This window comes from Hypanus sabinus, chromosome 1, assembly GCF_030144855.1.
Source record: "Hypanus sabinus isolate sHypSab1 chromosome 1, sHypSab1.hap1, whole genome shotgun sequence".
Lineage (NCBI taxonomy): Eukaryota > Metazoa > Chordata > Chondrichthyes > Myliobatiformes > Dasyatidae > Hypanus > Hypanus sabinus.
The window spans coordinates 166,134,149-166,153,939 of record NC_082706.1 but is presented as its reverse complement, the minus strand read 5'-3'; the positions used below and the strand labels follow the sequence as shown (position 1 = coordinate 166,153,939).

At 38.6% G+C, this 19,791-nt stretch overlaps 1 protein-coding gene across 4 annotated transcripts in view; it reads right to left on the bottom strand.

The window, feature by feature from the left end:
* The window catches only part of sntg1 (syntrophin, gamma 1), a 442,632-nt gene that overhangs the window by 370,272 nt on the left and 52,569 nt on the right, over window positions 1-19,791 (bottom strand). Inside the window, exon 2 of one of the 4 annotated variants that reach the window (XM_059980773.1) lies at window positions 10,981-11,069. The exons of the other annotated variants lie outside the window; for them this stretch is intronic. Coding sequence (XP_059836756.1) covers window positions 10,981-10,991 — 11 coding nt within the window. The 5' untranslated portion in view covers window positions 10,992-11,069. The remainder of the gene's footprint in view (window positions 1-10,980; window positions 11,070-19,791) is intronic. 4 annotated transcript variants of the gene reach the window in all.

Here is a 19,791-nt window from a genome sequence, read left to right as displayed (position 1 = left end):
AATGAATATGATATAGTTGGGATCACAGAGACATGGCTCCAGGGTGACCAAGAATGGGAGCTCAACATCCAGAGATATTCAATATTCAGGAGGGATAGACAGGAAAGAAAAGGAGGTGGGGTAGCATTGCTGGTTAGAGAGGAGATTAAGGCAATAGAAAGAAAGGACATTAGCCTGGAGGATGTGGAATTGATATGGGTAGAGCTGCATAACACTAAGGGGCAGAAAACGCTGGTGGGAGTTGAGTACAGGCCACCTAACAGTAGTAGTGAGGTTGGGGATGGCATTAAAAAGGAAATTAGAAGTGCATGCAATAAAGGAACAGTAATTATAATGGGTGACTTCAATTATAATAGATTGCATGAACCAAATTGGTAAGGGTGCTGAGGAAGAGGATTTCTTGGAAAGTATGCGGGATGGTATTCTCAACCAACTAGAGAGCAGGCCATTCTAGTTTGGGTATTGAGCAATGAGGAAGGGTTAGTTAGCAATCTTGTCATGCAAGGCCCCTTGGGTATGAGAGACCATAATATGGTGGAATTCTTCATTAAGATGGAGAGTGACATAGTTGTGTTGCCTTTATGGCAGTTATTTAGTTTATAATATTTTCACTTTAGTAATTTGTTTGTTAGCATTTTAGTTAAAGTTAGGATTGTTTAAAGTAAATTCATTGTCTGTGATATATCGCGGCATGCGATGACGTCACATCCGGTTTCGCCACGTCCTGTGGGAAAATACCAGTTTGGAGAAACAGAAAGGAGGGGGCTAACATGTACAGGGTCAGCTCGGGAAAAGTTGTCTCTCTACGCACTAGAAACATAGTGAAGCAACGCCGTAAGTTCATGGGATAATCGATATGTTGAATTAAAATGGTAACGCTGATTCTGTTAAAAGTAATGATGATTGATAAGGTTTATGTTTTTATTAGTTAAAGAGTTGTGGATAGTTTGTGTTGAAGTGTATTTAAAGCAGTCAATGGCGTAGATAGATTCTGACTGTATGCTGCACTTTAATGTAATGTAGTTGTTGTAGTTTTACTTTTGCAAGCATTTACGATGTAAATGTGATATCAAGAAGGAAACAAATGCTGTACAAACCTTGTATTGTTTTATCGACAGTTTTCACCATACATTAATGAGGAAGAGTGAATAGTAAACGGTTAATCTTACTGCGATCCTCTCTTCATTGAATATGGTTTACCTCGGCGTTCAGTTCAGCGTTATCTTACACGCCAAGCGAGAACACTACAATAGTTAATTCAGAAACAAAGGTTCTGAACTTAAAGAAGGGTAACTTTGAAGGTATGAGACGTGAATTAGCTAAGAGAGACTGGCAAATGATACTTAAAGGGTTGACGGTGGATATGCAATGGCAAGCATTTAAAGATCGCATGGATGAACTACAACAATTGTTCATCCCAGTTTGGCAAAAGAATAAACCAGGGAAGGTAGTGCACCCTTGGCTGACAAGGGAAATTAGGGATAGTATCAAGTCCAAAGAAGAAACATATAAAGTAGCAAAAAAAATCGGCACAACTGGGAGAAATTCAGAGACCAGCAGAGGAGGACAAAGGGCTTAATTAGGAAAGGGAAAAAAGATTATGAGAGAAAGCTGGCAGGGAACATAAAAACTGACTGTAAAAGCTTTTATAGATACGTGAAAAGAAAAAGAGTGGTCAAGACAAATGTAGGTCCTTTACAGTCAGAAACAGGTGAATTGACCATAGGGAACAAAGACATGGCAGACCAATTGAATAACTACTCTGGTTCTGTCTTCACTAAAGAGGACACAAATAATCTTCCGGAAATAGTAAAGAACCAAGGGTCTAGTGAGATGGAGGAACTGAGGGAAATACATGTTAGTAGGGAAGTGGTGTTAGGTAACTTGAAGGGATTAAAGGCAGATAAATCCCCAGGGCCAGATGGTCTGCATCCCAGAGTGCTTTAGGAAGTAACCCAAGAAACAGTGGATGCATTAGTGATAATTTCTCAAAATTCTTTAGATTCTGGATTAGTTCCTGAGGATTGGAGGGTGGCTAATGTAACCCCACTTTTTAAAAAAGGACGGAGAGAAAAACCAGGGAATTATAGACCGGTGAGTCTGACATCGGTGGTGGGGAAAATGCTAGAGTCGGTTATCAAAGATGTGATAACAGCACATTTGGAAAGAGGTGAAATCATCGGACAAAGTCAGCATGGATTTGTGAAAGGAAAATCATGTCTGACGAATCTTATAGAATTTTTTGAAGATGTAACTAGTAGAGTGGATAGGGGAGAGCCAGTGGATGTGGTATATTTAGGCTTTCAAAAGGCTTTTGACAAGGTCCCACACACGAGATTAGTGTGCAAACTTAAAGCACACGGTATTGGGGGTATGGTATTGATGTGGATAGAGAATTGGTTGGCAGACAGGAAACAAAGAGTGGGAGTAAATGGGACCTTTTCAGAAAGGCAGGCAGTGACTAGTGGGGTACCACAAGGCTCACTGCTGGGACCCCAGTTGTTTATAATATATATTAATGATTTAGACGAGGGAATTAAAATGCAGCATCTCCAAGTTTGCGAATGACATGAAGCTGGGCGGTGGTGTTAGCTGTGAGATGGATGCTAAGATGATGCAGGGTGACTTGGATAGGTTAGGTGAGTGGGCAAATTCATGGCAGATGCAATTTAATGTGGATAAATGTGAGGTTTTCCACTTTGGTTGCAAGAACAAGAAAACAGGATTATTATCTGAACGGTGGCCAATTAGGAAAAGGGGAGGTGCAACGAGACCTGGGTGTCATTGTACACCAGTCATTGAAGGTGGGCATGCAGGTACAGCAGGCGGTGAAAAAGGAAAATGGTATGTTGGCATTCATAGCAAAAGGATTTGAGTACAGGAGCAGGGAGGTTCTACTGCAGTTGTACAAGGCCTTGGTGAGACCACACCTAGAGTATTGTGTGCAGTTTTGGTCCCCTAATCTGAGGAAAGACATTCTTGCCATAGAGGGAGTACAGAGAAGGTACACCAGATTGATTCCTGGGATGGCAGGACTTTCATATGAAGAAAGACTGGATCGACTAGGCTTATACTCACTGGAATTTAGAAGACTGAGGGGGGATCTTATTGAAGTGTATAAAATTCTAAAGGGATTGGACAGGCTAGATGCAGGAAGATTGTTTCCAATGTTGGGGGAAGTCCAGAACGAGGGGTCACAGTTTAAGGATAAAGGGGAAGCCTTTTAGGACCGAGATGAGGAAAAACTTCTTCACACAGAGAGTGGTGAATCTGTGGAATTCGCTGCCACAGGAAACAGTTGAGGCCGGTTCATTAGCTATATTTAAGAGGAAGTTAGATATGACCCTTGTGGCTAAAGGGATCGGGGGTATGGAGAGAAAGCAGGTACAGGGTTCTGAGTTGGATGATCAGCCATGATCATACTGAATGGCGGTGCAGGCTTGAAGGGCTGAATGGCCTACTCCTACACCTATTTTCTATGTTTCTATGAACTTACCAATTTTACAACATACATCCACATCCAAATCTTCCAAGTATATTACAAACAGCAGAGGTCCCAACACCAGTCCCTATGGAATATCACTAATCATAGGCACCCAATCTCCCACTAATCTCTGTCTCTTTTACTAAGACAATTTTGGATTTAAGAATCTCCAATTACCTTGCCTACTGCTGTGACAGCCATTGGCAATTTCAATCATTAACAATTATAAAATATGATATATTGTATTTTATCTAATAAAGTACTCTCAAGTGCTTCATCTACTGTATGCATGTTCTGAGACTACTCAAAAAGAATCTGGTGCTCTAGCAATGCTCATTCCAAGTTTGCCATTGCCACTAATATCGAAAAAGTCATTAACATCTAAAAAATCATTTACACTGGAAGCAGAAATGCTACATGGTGAAGCTGCACTATCTGAATCAACTCTAATGATATGCAAGCCCTTTCTCTGTATTTTCTTGTTAGACAAATTTCCTCTGTGAAAGAGTTGCTTAGGTTGCAAAGCTATGGTGATCTCCTTTCTCAAATGAAAAATATTGTTTAAATAATATTGTTTAAAAAAAAACACATCAAATGAACTCCAGGGGAAGGTTTTCTGTTTGCTAAATGTACAGAGGAAGTCACAGTAACTATGTAGCTTATTAAAGAATCATGAGGCTAACCAATTAAATAAAGACAACATAGAACTGCAGAATAAAAGAGGTGGCTGAAAGCAAGACAAAGACACAAAAGTAATGTAGATGCTAGAAACCTGGTGTAACCCCCCCCCCCCCCAAATGATGGAAGAACTCAGCAAGTCAGGCACCATCTATGAAGGAAATGGGCAGTTGATGCTTCAGGTTTTTTTTACCAGAACTTCAAATATCCTTTTACCTCCATCACAGATTACCTCACCTAGTCCCTCAACATCACCCGCTTCGAACAAGAAGACGCAGCAGCACCTCCACTTCCCAAGGAGATTGAGGCAAGCGAGGCACCGCCCAACTCAACTGAATATTACAGGAATACCATTGAGAGCATCCAAAGAAGCTACATCTCCATCCGATATGGGAGCAGCCTAGCAATCAGACCAGAATTCCCTACAAAGGACTGTGAGAAACACTGAGAGGTCTATAGGCATCTCCTTATCATCCACTGGGGACATTTATCAGGAGTGCTACGTGCAGAGGGCCCTTAGTATTAACAAGGACCCCACACCTCTCTGATGCATCAAAACAGAATGGTCAAGATAGGAAACAGTTTCCTAACTAAGGACATTAGGCTTCTGAACTTCCTGCCGCATTGCATTCAAAGCGTTACCGTAAAGTCTGTTCTGCACCTGACAATACTTAATTTATGCACTTTGTTTATTTATGGACAATCATTTGTAAATTTTATCCTTATTTTCCTAAATTATTGTGTGTTATGTGAACAACTGTGCTTTACACCCTGGTTCGGAGAAACATTGTCTCATTTGACGGTATACATGTATATAGTTAAATGACAAAAAACTTGACTTGAATTGATATGTTAACCCTTTCATTCCCTGGGTCATTCTTGTAAACTTCCTTTGGAACTTCTCCAATGCCAATCCTTTCCTAGACGCGGGGCCTAAAGCTTTACTTAAATAGAAAGCTGAAATGGCCCTGCATCGATGGACATTTTAGCATAATGAGCGAACCATTGGCAAAGAGAAGCCACCTCACACTGCTGATGAAATTTTTTTTATTGCTGATTCTAGCATGACTCTTCAAGCTGAAATATTGACTCTATTTCTCTTCTCATTGATATGTCCTAACCTGTTGAGAACTTCCAGCACTTTCGGTTACAGAGTCAGAGAAAAGTACAGCAGAGAAACAGGCCTTTCAGCCCATCTAGTCCATACTGAATGATTTAATCTGCCTACTCCCATTGATCAGCACAGGGACCATAGCTCTCCATGCCTCTACCATCCATGTTCCTATCCAAACTTCTCTTAAACATTGAAACCGAACTTGCATGCACCATTTGCACTCTTTGCACACTCTCACCTCCCTCTGAGTGAAGAAGTTTTCCCTTGTGTTCCCCTAAAACTTTTCACCTTTCACCTTTAACCCAGGACCTCTAGTTGTAGTCCCACCCAACCTCAGTGGAAAAAGCCTACTTGCATTTACTTTAAAAATATCCCTCGAAGTTTTGTATACCCTTAGCAAATCTCTCCTCAATCTTCTACATGTACTGCGTATGTTAATCAAAATGGCTTCTTTGTTTGTTAACAGTAAAACTGCTTATTTGTCATACTAACTGGTGAGGGAGTGTTTTTCTTGCAGAGCATTCTCGAAGCTTCTCGAAGCTTGTTTAGGTTAAAGTTGTTGATAACGGGGATTGTATTCATTTGTTAACCAATTGGGTTGGGTGTTATTTTCTCTTGTGGGTCTGGGAGCTGGGATTGCGCGGTCTTTTTGGGAGTTGGAAAGAAGACAGCGAGGAAGGTGGACGTGTACGGCACTGATGGCCGATCACTGTGGGTGGTCCCATGTGCGCGGGTCGTGGAGGTTGGAGAAGAGTGAAGAGTGGTCGGAGGATTCGATGATTGAGCTCCAACGATGTGTACTAATAGACTAAACTCTGATAAGTTTTGGCGCTTTTTCCTTATTTTCTTTCCCTTCATATATATTGTATCATCATTAATCACTTCATTATATTAAGATTTAAAAAGTATATACTGTAAACGTACCTGGTGTGAGCTTGATATTGTGTATGCGAGTTTGTATTAGCGTGTATTCCACAGCATCCATGTATACGGGAGGTGGGGTTTGGCGGGTGTATGAATTTACCCCTAGACATACACCAGTCGGTCATGTAAGCATTACATACATTTCAAGGTAAAAAGTCCTAATCTATTCAACATTTCCTTACTACTCAGGCCCTCAAGTCCCAGCAACATCCTTGTAAATTTTCTCTTTACATTGAAACTACTGACATTATGATCACTAGATGCAAAATGTTTCCCTATACAACTTTCTGTCACCTGCCCTGTCTCATTCCCTAACAGCAGACCAAGTATTGCACACTCCCTCTTTGGGATTTCTATGTACTGATGAAGGAAGTTTTCCTGAAAACCTATGACAAACTCTTTCCTATCTAGTCCTTTTACAGTATGGGGATCCCAATCAATTTGTGGAAAGTTAAAATCACCTACTATAGCAACCTTATGGTTCTTGCAACAGTCTGCAACCTCTCTACAAATCTGTTGTTCTAAATCCCTCAGACTAATGGGTGGTCTGTAATATGGCCCCATTTCTTATTCCACAGTTCCACCCGTAACACCTCACTAGACAACTTCTCCAGTATGTCCTGACTGAGCACCACCACGACGTTTTCTCTGACTAGTAACACTACCCTGCCTCCTTTAATCTCTACCACTCTGTCACATTTAAAAGAATGGAACCCTGGAATACTGAGCAGCCAGTTTTTACTTCAGCATTATTTCAGCATTCAGCATGTGGTGAAGACCACATTTAGGAGACTGCTTTTGCCATCTTCTTCTTTTCCTATGTTGTAGTCTGGCAATCCCGTGATCCACTATACTGCTGCTGAACAGTGAATGGTTCACATCCTCACTACACACCATTGCCTGCTCCTGTCTTTTCCTGAGGCATGCAAACGTTCCCTTCTGAGCTGCAGCTGCACACAGTTCCTTGGCTTATCAAATAAGAGAGGAGCTAAGACCGTCGTTAGTGGCTGGTGCAATGGTGAAAATTAGTGCTGGTGTTTTTATGCCATTCATAAAAACATTTTAAATCGTTGTAAATGTTGAGAGTTTCTGGGACGACTAAAATGCTGCAGTCTATGGGAACATCAGTCTGTCTTTGCACAATTATCACTTTCTTTTTGCAAGGAGAGAGTCTGGCCATTATTGTTAATGCTGGGATGCAGAAACTTCAATGCTCTTCGATGAGCATTTGCCTAAAATCTGGAAGCAGCATATTGCCAGAATCCCAACCATTATTATGTACCCAGATCAGCAGACTGAAAGTCTTCAAGTATTTCATGGTCAGTTATGAAAATGCTGGCTTCAGTGAGCATGGTATTAGCCACCTACTGAATGGACTGTAGACTATTTAATATCCTAGAATACCTTCTATGGAGGAAGCCAATGACAGATTGAAAATAGCAGCAATATTTCAGCTATCAACTCATTTTAGGTGTGAGCAACATATATGGATGATGTCGGACCTCAGTAACTCCACATCAATTATGATTCACGGATCTTGAACGGGTCATCTTTAAAGGAAAGGTAGTTTGGGTACAATCTAGGTCCTGTGGAAAGAAAGGGACCAACCTCAACCGAGGATTAGGCATGAAGCAAAAGGAGAGCAGCAGAGATGAGGAACAACCTAAATATGGAAGATTGAAGAATTACAACTCCCATACTCTTGAGTGCAAGGATAAATCCAGAAACGCAGATTAATTACGGGATTGGTTTAGAAATAATAATCTGTGACTTTTCCTTACGGCATTATTGAAAAGATAAATAAATGGAGCTGTAAAGAGGAAAATGTGTTTAACTAACTTCTTTGAATTTATAAAGATGAGAGAGGGGATGATGAGGGAAATATTCCTGATGTGGCACATCCAGATTTTCAAAAGTCATTTGATAAAGTGTCATGGAATAAGCATATCAGCAATAAAGCATTTGGGATAAAAGAGGCAGTGACAGCAAGGAGAAGAAGTGTGCTTAGGAACAGAGGGATGGAGTTGCTGTGAGTATTTTTTATTTTGCTTCAGACTGCAGGCTGATCACTAGAGAGTTCAACCACATGCAGCAATGAAAGTATTTATTAAGGATGGTAAGAAGCACACCTTATTTTTTTTCCTAGACATTATTAAACAGATCCTTCACTTGTAATCCAGGAGTAAAGTAGCCTTGGCTTTAGAGTGACAAACCAGACAAATTAATTTGTAGGCAAATTATATCTTGATCTGCTGAAAGTGATTTCAAATTATATCATTAAGATGAGCTATGAAACAAAACTTATTATAATTAATTTAGTTAAAACAGTTTCTTAAGGTATAATAATTCAATGCAGAGATCAGTATTAAAACAAAAAAGGAAATTCACTCTATTATATCAACAGGTTTACACTCATTTATTGTCCTAAATGCCCTTACACCACAGTGAAATTTATATATATTTAATATGGCTGATTATAAAATCTTTAACATGTACAAAGTACTAAAATACATCTGTTCAAAGATCCAGAGGAAATGAATAAACCTCCCTCTGTATCCTGACACTGCCACTCAACATAAGACCATTATCTACCAGAAAGTAATACATCTCATTTTCTCAGGACTCATTCCTTCCACATATCCCAGCTTTGCAGGATGCCAGCTCCACACTATTCTGCTTTTGTCTTTAGATGAGCCCAGCCCTGTACAAACCACTTCCATAAAGAGGAATCTTTGCAGCAACCCCATTGTTTCAGCCTGTCAATCATACTTGCTGCTTTTTACCTTGATATCATTCTTTCTACATTCATCTAGTGCCATCCATGAATCCATCAAATCCCTGAGGTTCAAAGTATATTCATTATCAAAGTACATACATGTCACCATAATGTCATTTTCTTGTGGCATTCAAAGTAATTACAAAGAAACAATAGAGTTATAGAGTCCTTAAAAGTGAGGCCATAGGTTATGGAATCAGTTCAGTGTTGAGGTGAATGAAGTTATCCCCTCTGGTTCATGAGCCTGATGGTTGATGGGTAAGAAGACCATAAGACATAGGAGCAGAATTAGGCCATTTGGCTCATTGAATCTGCTCCTCCATTTCATCACAGGTGATCCAAGTTTCCTGTCAGTCCTGAACTCCTGACTTTTCCCCATATCCCTTCATATCCTGACTAAGCATGAACTATCAAACTCTGTCTTAAATATACATAAAGATTTGGCTTCTGCAGCTGCCTGTGGCAAAGAATTCCACAGATTCACCACTCTGTTCCTGAACCTGGTGATGTGGGACCTAAGGCTCATGTACCTGTTTTGTAATGGCAGCAGCAAGAAGACAGCAAGGCCTGGATGGTAGGGTCCATGATGATAGATGCTGCTTTCCTACAACAGTGCTCCTTATAAATGTGCTCAGTGGTGGTGAGGGCTTTACCTGTGATGTACCTGGGTTAAATCCTCTGCTCAAGGTTTTTTCCATTCAAGGGCATTGGTATTACTACCAGATAGTATACTCTCCACTGCACATCAATAGAAGTTTGTCAAAGTCTTAGATGACATTCGCAAACTTCTAAGAAAGTAAAGCTACTTTCTTTCTTCTGGCACTTATGTACTGATCACAAGACAAATCCTCTGAAAAGATAACCCAAAGAATTTAAAGTTGCTGACTCTCTACGTCTGATCCCTTGATGTTCAAGGACCTCTGTATGCCTCCTCCTGTAGTCAATCATCATGATGCTGTCCATCACTTTGTAGGTTTTCTATTCCCTGGTGCAAATCAGTTCACTTTGCCAACGATGAACCATCTATAACTCACTGAAGCACTAGGAGTAGTTTTTACCAGCAGCCAAGTAAGTTACTCCGGTGGTAGGGTAGAGATACGTCTCTACCAAAGGAGGTATAATGCACTCTTTCCCTCCTGCAGGTCCCTCTTGGGCAATGTGTAGCACCTGCTTAGCCCTCCTGATCATGGGAGCAGCTGGTGCATATCCCAAGTGCTGACTGTACAACCACTGACAACAGGCAGACAATCTCTTTTTTTTAATATTTTATTTATAATTTTCTATAAACTACAACGAAGAAAAGAAAATCAATAATATATATAGAAGGATCATTGCCATATAAACAAAAATAACAGTAATACATGTCTTAACAAATGAGCAAGTCACCCATAGTAAAAAAGGAAAAGAAAAGAGAAAAAGAAAGAAAAGCACCCAATCCATCGCCTCTCCAACTCCAAGCCAACCATTATATGAGATAGACTTTTATTACCCCAGAACTACATATTGTAATAAAAAAAAGAGGGGCAGCCTGCTACCTGATCAGAAAAAAAACAAAAGTCAAAAAAAAAGCTGGAAATGTAGGGTCTGATTATCAAGGGAAAAAGAACAAACACCTGTCAATCTAGGTGAGAGTTATGAAAATATTTGAGAAAAGATCCCCACACCCTATGGAATTTTATGTCCAAATTAGAAAGTGAGTAGTGAATCTTTTTGAGATCTAATCAAGACATAATATCCCTAAGCCATTGAGCATGGGTAGGGGGAACTACATCTCTCCATTTAAGACTACTGCTCATCTGGCTAGAAGAGAGGCAAAAGACAATGTTCGTTGTTTAGCCGGGGTCAAATTGCTTGTCAGGGTCTCGAAGAATACCAAAAAGAGCAATCAAAGGATCAGGTTCCAAATGACAATTTAATATAGAAGATAAAGTTAAAAAAAAACATCTTTCCAAAATTTTTCCAGAGTAGGACAGGCCCAATACAAATGGAAAAGGGAGGCCTCACCTCCTTTGCATTTGTCACACCAGGGACTAATATCAGGATAGAACTTCGCCAATTTGGTTTTGAACATATGAGCCATGGACGACTTTAACCTGCAGGAGACAATGACGAGCACATAAAGAGTTTGAATTGACAGATTTAAGAATTAAATCCCAAACCTTGTCAGACAAAGAAAAACCTAAGTCATGCTCCAAGCAGTTTTAATTTTATCACAAGGGGCTCGTCTGAGAATCATAAATTTAACACAAATAGTAGAAATTACACCTTTGCCCAAGGGGTTCATTTGAAGAAACAAGCCTACAACATTTTTATCAGGTTGTTCAGGAAAATGTGGTATTAAAGGGCTAATAAAATGTCTAATTGAAGGTATCTAAAAAAAATGAGTATTCGGTAAATTAAACTTTATAGACAACTGTTCAAAAGACGCAAACCGATTGTCTATAAAAAGATCTTCAAAATGCCTGATACCTCACCTACACCAGTCTTGGAATGTGGAATCCTGCATAGACGGTTGAAATAAATGATTGTACAGAATAGGACTAGAGAGAGAAAATCTAAAGACCATGGTATTTTCTAAATTGAGCCCATATTCTCAGAGTATGCCTGATTATGGGATTAATAATAGATTTTGGCAATTGGCAAGGAAGAACAAATCCAAGTAAAGCTGGAATGGGTAATTTCTTATAAGCGTTTAATTCCATTGCCACCCATGTTGGACAAACAGACTGATTATAAAAGTAGGACCAACAGATAACATTACGAATATTGGCTGCCCAATAATATGTAAGAAATTAGGCAACGCCAAGCCACCTTCTCTTTCAGGCTTTTGGAGATGAGCTTTATTGACTCTGGGTGGTTTACCCTTCCACAGGTATGACAAGATAATAGAATCTAAAGAATCAAAAAAAACTTTAGGAATAAATATAGGTAAAAATTGAAATAAGTATAAAAATGTAGGGAGAATATACATTTTAATTACATTAATTTGCCCAATTAAAGACATGGACAGAGGTGGTCACTGTGTTAATCTCTGTTTTGTAAAATTTAAAAGATTATTGAAATTCTCATCGAACAGTCAATTATAGTTCCTTGTTACGATAATACCAAGGTAAGTAAAACAATTGTTTACTACTTTAAAAGGGAGATTGTGAAATTCTAATTCTTATGCTTCCTTATTTATCGGAAAAAGTTCACTCTTATGTAGATTAAGTTTGTATCCAGATAGCTGACTAAATTTATTGAGAAGTGAAAACAACAAAGGTAAGGAGGTGGTTGGGTTTGATATAAAAAGTAACAAATCATCGGCGTATAGAGAGACTTTGTGCTCAAAACCGCCCCCCAGATCCCAGTCAGTTCAGTACAACTGCAAAACGCAATTGCCAACGGCTCGATAGCCAGATCAAATAACAGAGGGCTTAAAGGGCATCCCTGTCAGATGCCACGTTTAAGATCAAACGGTTGGGATTGCTGGGAATTAGTCAAAACTGATGCAATTGGATGGGAATACAGTAACTTAATCCACTTAATAAAATTATATCCAAAATCAAATTTTTCTAAAACCGCAAATAAATAGTGCCACTCCACCTGATCAAACACCATTTCGGCATCAAGAGAGATAACACATTCAGGGGTCCCTGATGAAGATGAATATAGAATATTAAAAAGACATCTAATATTGAAAAAGAGAAGGCAATTTTTAATAAAGCCAGATTGATCCTCAGAGATAATTAAGGGTAAAATAGTCTCCAGCCTATGGGCCAAAACTTCGGTTAAAATTTTAGCATCTACATTTAATAGAGAAATCGACCTGTATGAAGCACATTCTAATGGATCCTTACCTTTTTTAGCTAAAAGAATGATACAAGCCTCATCAAATGATGCAGGAAATTTATTTTGTTTAAAAGAATCAGAAAAAACTAAACTAAGTTGGGATAAGAGCAATGAGGAAAATGATTTATAAAATTCTGTAGAGAACCCATCAGGACCAGGAGATCTACCAGGCTGCAAAGCAGAAATAGCAGAGGATATTTTTTCTAAGGATAATGGCTCATTCAATTTATGTTTAAGATCAGAAAAATGTTTAGGAATATTTAAACTATCTAAAAATTGCATAACAGTAGTACTACCATTAAAGGATTCAGAGGTGTAAAGTTGAGAGTAAAAATTCCTGAATGTATCATTAATTTCAGACTGGTCCACACTAATATTCCCATTACTCGTTCAAATTTTAGTGATGTGCTGTTTTGCTTTAGAGCGCCTAAGTTGGTTAACTAAGGACTTACCAGATTTATCCCCGTGAATATAGAACTTACTCCGACTGCCCAAAAGTTGGCGTTCAATCGGATAAGTAGAAATAAGATTAAGTATAAGTTCCATTCTTTTCTTATATAATTCCGGATCCTTGACCTGGGCATATAATTGGTCTATAGCTTTAATCTGATTGATCAGTTCTAAACGCTCCTTGTGAGTCTTTCTTTTCAAATTTGCTGTGTAGGAAATTATTTGACCTCTTAGATATGCTTTCATTGCGTCTCAAACCACCTGACTAGAAGTTTCAGGTAGTGCACTAGTATTTAAAAAGAAAATTATCTGATCCTCCATAAATTTTACAAAGTCGTTATCCAACAACAAGGTCGGATTAAAACGCCAGTGTTTATTTACTTGAGGGAGGCCAGGGAGAACTATGGACAATGTAAGTGGGGCATGATCTGAAATCAATATACTCTTACAGTCACAAGAATGGACGGATGGGATCAATTGATTATCAATTAAAAAATAGTCGATTCTAGTAAATGTATGGTGAACTTGTGAGAAAAAGGTGTAATCTCTTTCATGTGGATGAAAGAAACGCCAAATATCAGATATTCCATAATTAGAAAGAAAAGATTGAATAAATAAAGCAAATTTACTTAATTGTCTAGGGATAGAAGAAAATATGTCCAAAACTGGATCCAGCCAACAGTTAAAGTCACCACCCAATATAAGAGAGTATGAACTTAGTTCTGGCAATGAAGAAAAAAAAGGTCAAAAAACCCTACATCATCCGAGTTAGGAGCGTAAAGGTTGACTAAGACCACTCGTGTATTATAAAGTTTCCCCGAAACAATAGTAAAATGACCATTAGGATCAGATATCTTATTATGAAGCTCAAAAGAAACATTTTTGTTTATAAGAATTGAATCGCCCCTCGCCTTGGCTTGAAAAGTTGAATGAAAGTGTTGTCCTGCCCATTGTGCCATAAGACGAGAATTATCTGAGTGACGAATACATGTAAAAAGACTACCTCTGCTCTAAGCTGTTTGAGATGTGCGAACACTCTCCCCCTTTTAACCGGATGATTCAAACCCTTAACATTCCAGCTGACAAGGTTCAATGGACTAACCAGAGAACATAAGAAAAAAAGCGATAGCAGGTATTAAACCATATCTGAAATTTATATGTAATTCTGGGGCAAAAGTATAAAAAAAAACAGGATGAAATTACATCCTGTATAGTACAAATATGTCAAAATTCCATATATAATATTAGCATTGGAGTTCCCACCCACACCCTCTAAACCTACAACAAGAAAGCTGCAAATATAAAGCAGCAAGCTCTCCCCGAGAAAAACTAACCCCCTACTGGACTTCCAACTAGGTAACATCTTAATTATCTCCACTCCAACTGTTGATACAGTAATGGAAATAAACGCCAAAATGCTTTAAGAGTTACAAAGATTTACCTTAACAAGAAAAAACAATACATTCAAAGTTTGTAAATCTTGAAGTATAATAATGGTCTAAAAAAAACTTTACCCCAACCTTCCCGCTGGAGTTGATAAACCGAAAAAAAGATAGTCTTTAAACTTAGTTATACAGAAAAAAAACTTTAATGTCAAAGTAAGTAATCCAACCGAATCATAAAAATAAGAAAAAAAACACAAATAGCATCTTGAAACACAGGAAAAAAAAAACACCAGAGAAAAATCCATTCGAGAGGAATTTGATCCAAACCCGAAACTGAGTTTAAAAGTACAGCATCAACTGCTGCTTAAGGTTAAAATAATGTAACCAGACAGAAAAAAAATCATCACCTTTAAAGAACTAAAATTATGTAAGATAGAAACTAAAATCTAGAAAATGGAAAAAAAACACTTCAAATAGGACAATGCAACATAATTAAGCTACTAATTAAATAGATGCGGCAATGGCTACATTTTAAATTTAAAAAAGAAAATATCAAGATTTGTAGAAATTGGAGACTGAAGTCTGAAAAGAAAAACAAAAAACCATTCAAAGACATCGTCACTTCACGAATCGATATCAATTTTTTAATGCGACACCGACTCCATTTTGAAATAAAGTCTCCAAAGACCTTTAAGAGGTGTCTAATCACATAGTTTCACAATCAGCTCTATTTAAGGAAAATGAAAATGTTCATACTGAAAAATAGAAATCCATCGTATCAAAATATAATGAGTTAAATGGATAATGAAAAAGATAGAAATAAAGATTAGAATATTAGAAAAAAATAACTTATCTAAACAGAAGCAAAAAAGGCTGAAAAGAAAAATAAATCATATCATATTGTATCTGAGGAATTCGAAGTAGCAGACAGGCTATCAATGAAGGTCTGCGCCTCTGCAACCGAACCGAAACGTTTAAAATCGCCGTTCCTAAGCTTGATTCGGAGCCGGGCTGGATAGGCGAGAGATGGATGGTCCACAATCATAGAGAACTTTCATTACTCCTGTGTATTCAGCACGTTGACTCATAACCTGAGGTGCATAGTCCTCCACTAAATGGATAGCATGACTTTTATATTGAAGCGTTTTACATCGAGCTTCTTTAATTAGTAAATCCTTGATTTTGTAACGATGGAGGCGAATTATCACTGGACTTGGTCTCTGGCCATCCGCTGAGCGAGATGTAAAGATACGGTATGCTTGATCAATCTCTGGAGGACTGGAAAGTATTTCACTTCCAAAAATCTCACATTGAAAGTTTGAGAAAAAGTCAACAGGAGATCCCTCTTCAACAGTCTCAGGCAAGCCAAGAATTCGAAGATTTTGGCGTCTACTCCTGCTTTCAAAGTCCATTACTTTAAGAGTTAACTTGCTATTATGCTCCTTTAGGGTAGAGCAAACTCTTTCCAGTTCTTTACAATGACGGTCTAGTTTCTCCGTGATTTCGTCAACATGTGATAAACGTTGAGCGTGATTCTACAGTGTAGAGTTGATTTTATCCAGTTTCACTTCCAATGAACTAAATTAATCTTGTAGGGTTTGTTCTAACAGCGACACAATTTCACTCAAGGTTGCTCCCGATGGAGTGTCATTTTTTGCCGACTTAGTAGACTTAGATACACTCATTGTGCAGCCAGCAACTTCAATAGTGGGAGGAAGAGTAAGAAATAAATGCAGGTATATGAAATGGAGCAGAGCAATAGTTTTAGTGACTTAAGCTACCGCCATCTTAACCGGAAGTCAGGCAGACAATCTCTGAAGAACATTGATAATGGCTGCGGTCACCCAGCTTATAAAGACACTGCCCAGAAGGCAGCAATGGCAAACCACTGCTATAGAAAAATTTGCCGAGAACAATCATGGTCATATGACACAGTACATGGCTTGCTAACCTGCATATCTTTAGGATGTGGGAGTACTTGAAGAAAACATAATGGCCACGGGAAGAACTTGAAAACACCTTAGAGACGATACTGGAGGTCAGGATTAAACATGGATCACTGGAGTCATGAGGTAATGGTTACATTAGCTGAATCATTACGCTGCCCCAATTTTGTACACTTAATACTTAAATAGATTTCTTCCCAAGTGGGATTACAGATTCCGTATCCACAAGATAGCAAAACATTTCCTTGGAGTTATGTGAGCTCACTTTCAACTCTGTAGTCATCTCAAAAATCCAGAAGCAGCAATTCAAGTAAAAATATTTAAATATCATGGAATCCTACAGTAAAGGAGGTGTTCATAGTTGATTGCACAGACCCTTTAAACTTGCTCCCAACTAAGTCACACTTCCTTATCCCTTCCCTATAGGCCTGTAAACTTTGGCCTTCAATTTGAAATTTAACTTACTGTGGAATCTACTTCCACTGATGTTTTCTGCAGTGCATTAAAGAAGTACGATATACAGTGGGTCTGTTTATAAAAAGAACTCTCTTCATCTCATCTCTGGCGTTTGTTTCCAATTACCTTAAATATGGGAAACATCAATACTTATTTCTAGAGTCTACAGTAAAAGGGAGGATTTATTGTGTCTATATTGAGTATTGGTGGATTTTTTTGTCTACACACTGCACAGATACGCTTGTTCGTATTCTTGTTTGCAGATGTTAGCAACACATGCAAGTATTCCACCACAGCAATAATGGGCTTGCCAATATTAATAATCAGAGCCCAATCAGCAAAATGAATTGGTACAATTGCCCTGCACACCATCGCATTTGGCATCAACTCAATTCTAAAACTGCCCCATTAACCTATCTACACACAAGTAATGCTTTGTAACATTATCTTCTTTGAGTTCAAGAGCTGTGAGATAATGTTACAGCTATATAAGACCTTGGTCAGACCCAACATGGAGTACTGTGTTCAGTTTGAGTCATCTCACTACAGGAAGCATGTAGATACCATGGAGAAAGTGCAGAGGAGAATTATGAGCATGTTGCCTGGACTGGAGGGCATATCATATGAGAATAGGTTGAGTGAACTCGGCCTTTTCTTCTTAGGGTGACAGAGGATGAGAGATGACCTGACAGAGGTGTATAAGATGATGAGGGTCATTGATCGCGTGGATAGCCAGAGGCTTTTTCCCAGGGCTGAAATGGCTAACACAAGGGGGCATTGTTTTGAAGTGCATGGAAATAGATACCCAGGGGATGTCAGGGATAAGTTTTTCACACAGAGAGTGGTGGGTGTGTGGAATGCAGTGTTGGAAGTGGATACAATAGAGTCTTTTAAGAGCCTCTTAGATAGGTACACGGAGCTTAGTAAAATAGAGAGCTATGTGCTAGGGACATACTAGGCAGTCTCTAGAGTAGGTTACAAGGTCAGCACAGCATTGTGGGCCGAAAAGCCTGTAACGTGCTGTAGATTTCTATGTTCTGTGTTCTCTTCTGATTCTATAAGATTCTGGCAAGCCTCAGAATTAACTAACTGGAATTGAGAGCAGGACTATACATTGCTCAACTCAACTGTTTCCTCCATGCATATTCCAATCCTAATATATTTTGATAATGGATAAAATTCTCAATCCCTTCTGTATAATATCTAAATATTTTCAATAATATTTTGGAAACCCTGAAAGTATGTGTCTTCCACTGCCTATGCAATTCTTTTTTGAAAGCCTTAAGGGAGTTAGCTTACAACCTTTACCAGATCATCATCACAATGTGCTTAAAATAGCTTTTAGTCATATTGAGTGCGTCACATGGCAGAGACTGGACAGTCTTGGGACTACTATTTCTGGAGTGCCACTGGCTGAGAAGAGATATGCTAGGGATTAAAGATTTATAAAAAAGTATAAGGTATCCGTATAGTCAGAGTCATTTTCCCAAGATAGGAACATTAAGTACTTGAGGGCATAGATTTAAGGTGAGAGGGTAAGAGTATAAAGAGAATATGTTTATTAAGTTTATTTTCTGGAACGCACTGCCAGCGGAGGTGGTGGAAGCAAAGATGATGGGGAATTTAAGAAGTACTTAGATATGCATATAAGCATGCAGGGAGGGTTATGGATATGGATCCTGTTCAGGCAGATACAGTGGTGCTAGAAAGTTAGTGATCCCTGAAATTTTCTCTGTTTCTCCATAAATATAACCTAAAATGTGATCAGATCTTCACGCGCCCTAAAACTAGATAAAGAGAACCCAATTAAATAAATAACACAAAAAACATTAAATTTGTTCATTTTTTAATTATCCAATATTACATGTATTTATTGGAAGAAATATGTGAACCTCTAGGGTAATGCCTTCTACAAAATCTGTTTGGAGTCTGGTATTCCAATCAATGAGATGAGATTGGAGGTTTGGGTTGTAGAGGTGCCCTGCCCTATAAGAAGACACACGAAGTCAGGTTACTGATAGCCTGCTCTTCTCAAGAAAGATCTGTTTATGTGTACCATGCCTCAATCAAAACAGCTTTCAAAGGACTTTAGAAGAAGAATTGTAGAGATGCATGAAGCTGGAAAAGGCTGCAAAAGCATTTTGAAAGACTCGAGTGTTCACCAGTCCACAGTAAGAGAAACTGTCCACAAATGGAGGAAACTCAGTTACTCTCCATAGGGTAAGAGACTGGGTGTCCTGAAAAGATTACACCAAGAGCAATGCTGAAGTAGGTGAGAAAGAACGCAAGGGTAACAGCAAAAATCCTGCAGAAATCTCTAGAACCTGCTAAAATATCAGTTCGTATGTCCGCTATAAGAAAAACACTGAAAAAGTATGGTGTTCATGGGAGGACACCATGGAGGAAACCCCTGCTCTCCAAAATAAAAAAAACATTGCTGCATGTCTGAAGTTTGCAAAAGAGCGCCTGGATGTGCTGAAGCTTAATAGAAATTGGATAATGCAACAAGATAATGATCCAAAAGACAAGAATAAACCAACAACAAAATGGTTTAAAAAAGAAGGAAATTTGTGTTTTGGAATAGCCAAGTCAAAGTCCTGACCTTAATCCTATAGAAATGTTGTGGAAGCAAGCAGCTTATGCAAGGAAGCCCAGCAGTGTCCCAGAGTTGAAGCAGTCTTGTAAGGAGGAATGGTCTAAAATTCCTCCATGCTGATGTACAGGACTGAACAACAGTTACTGGGAAT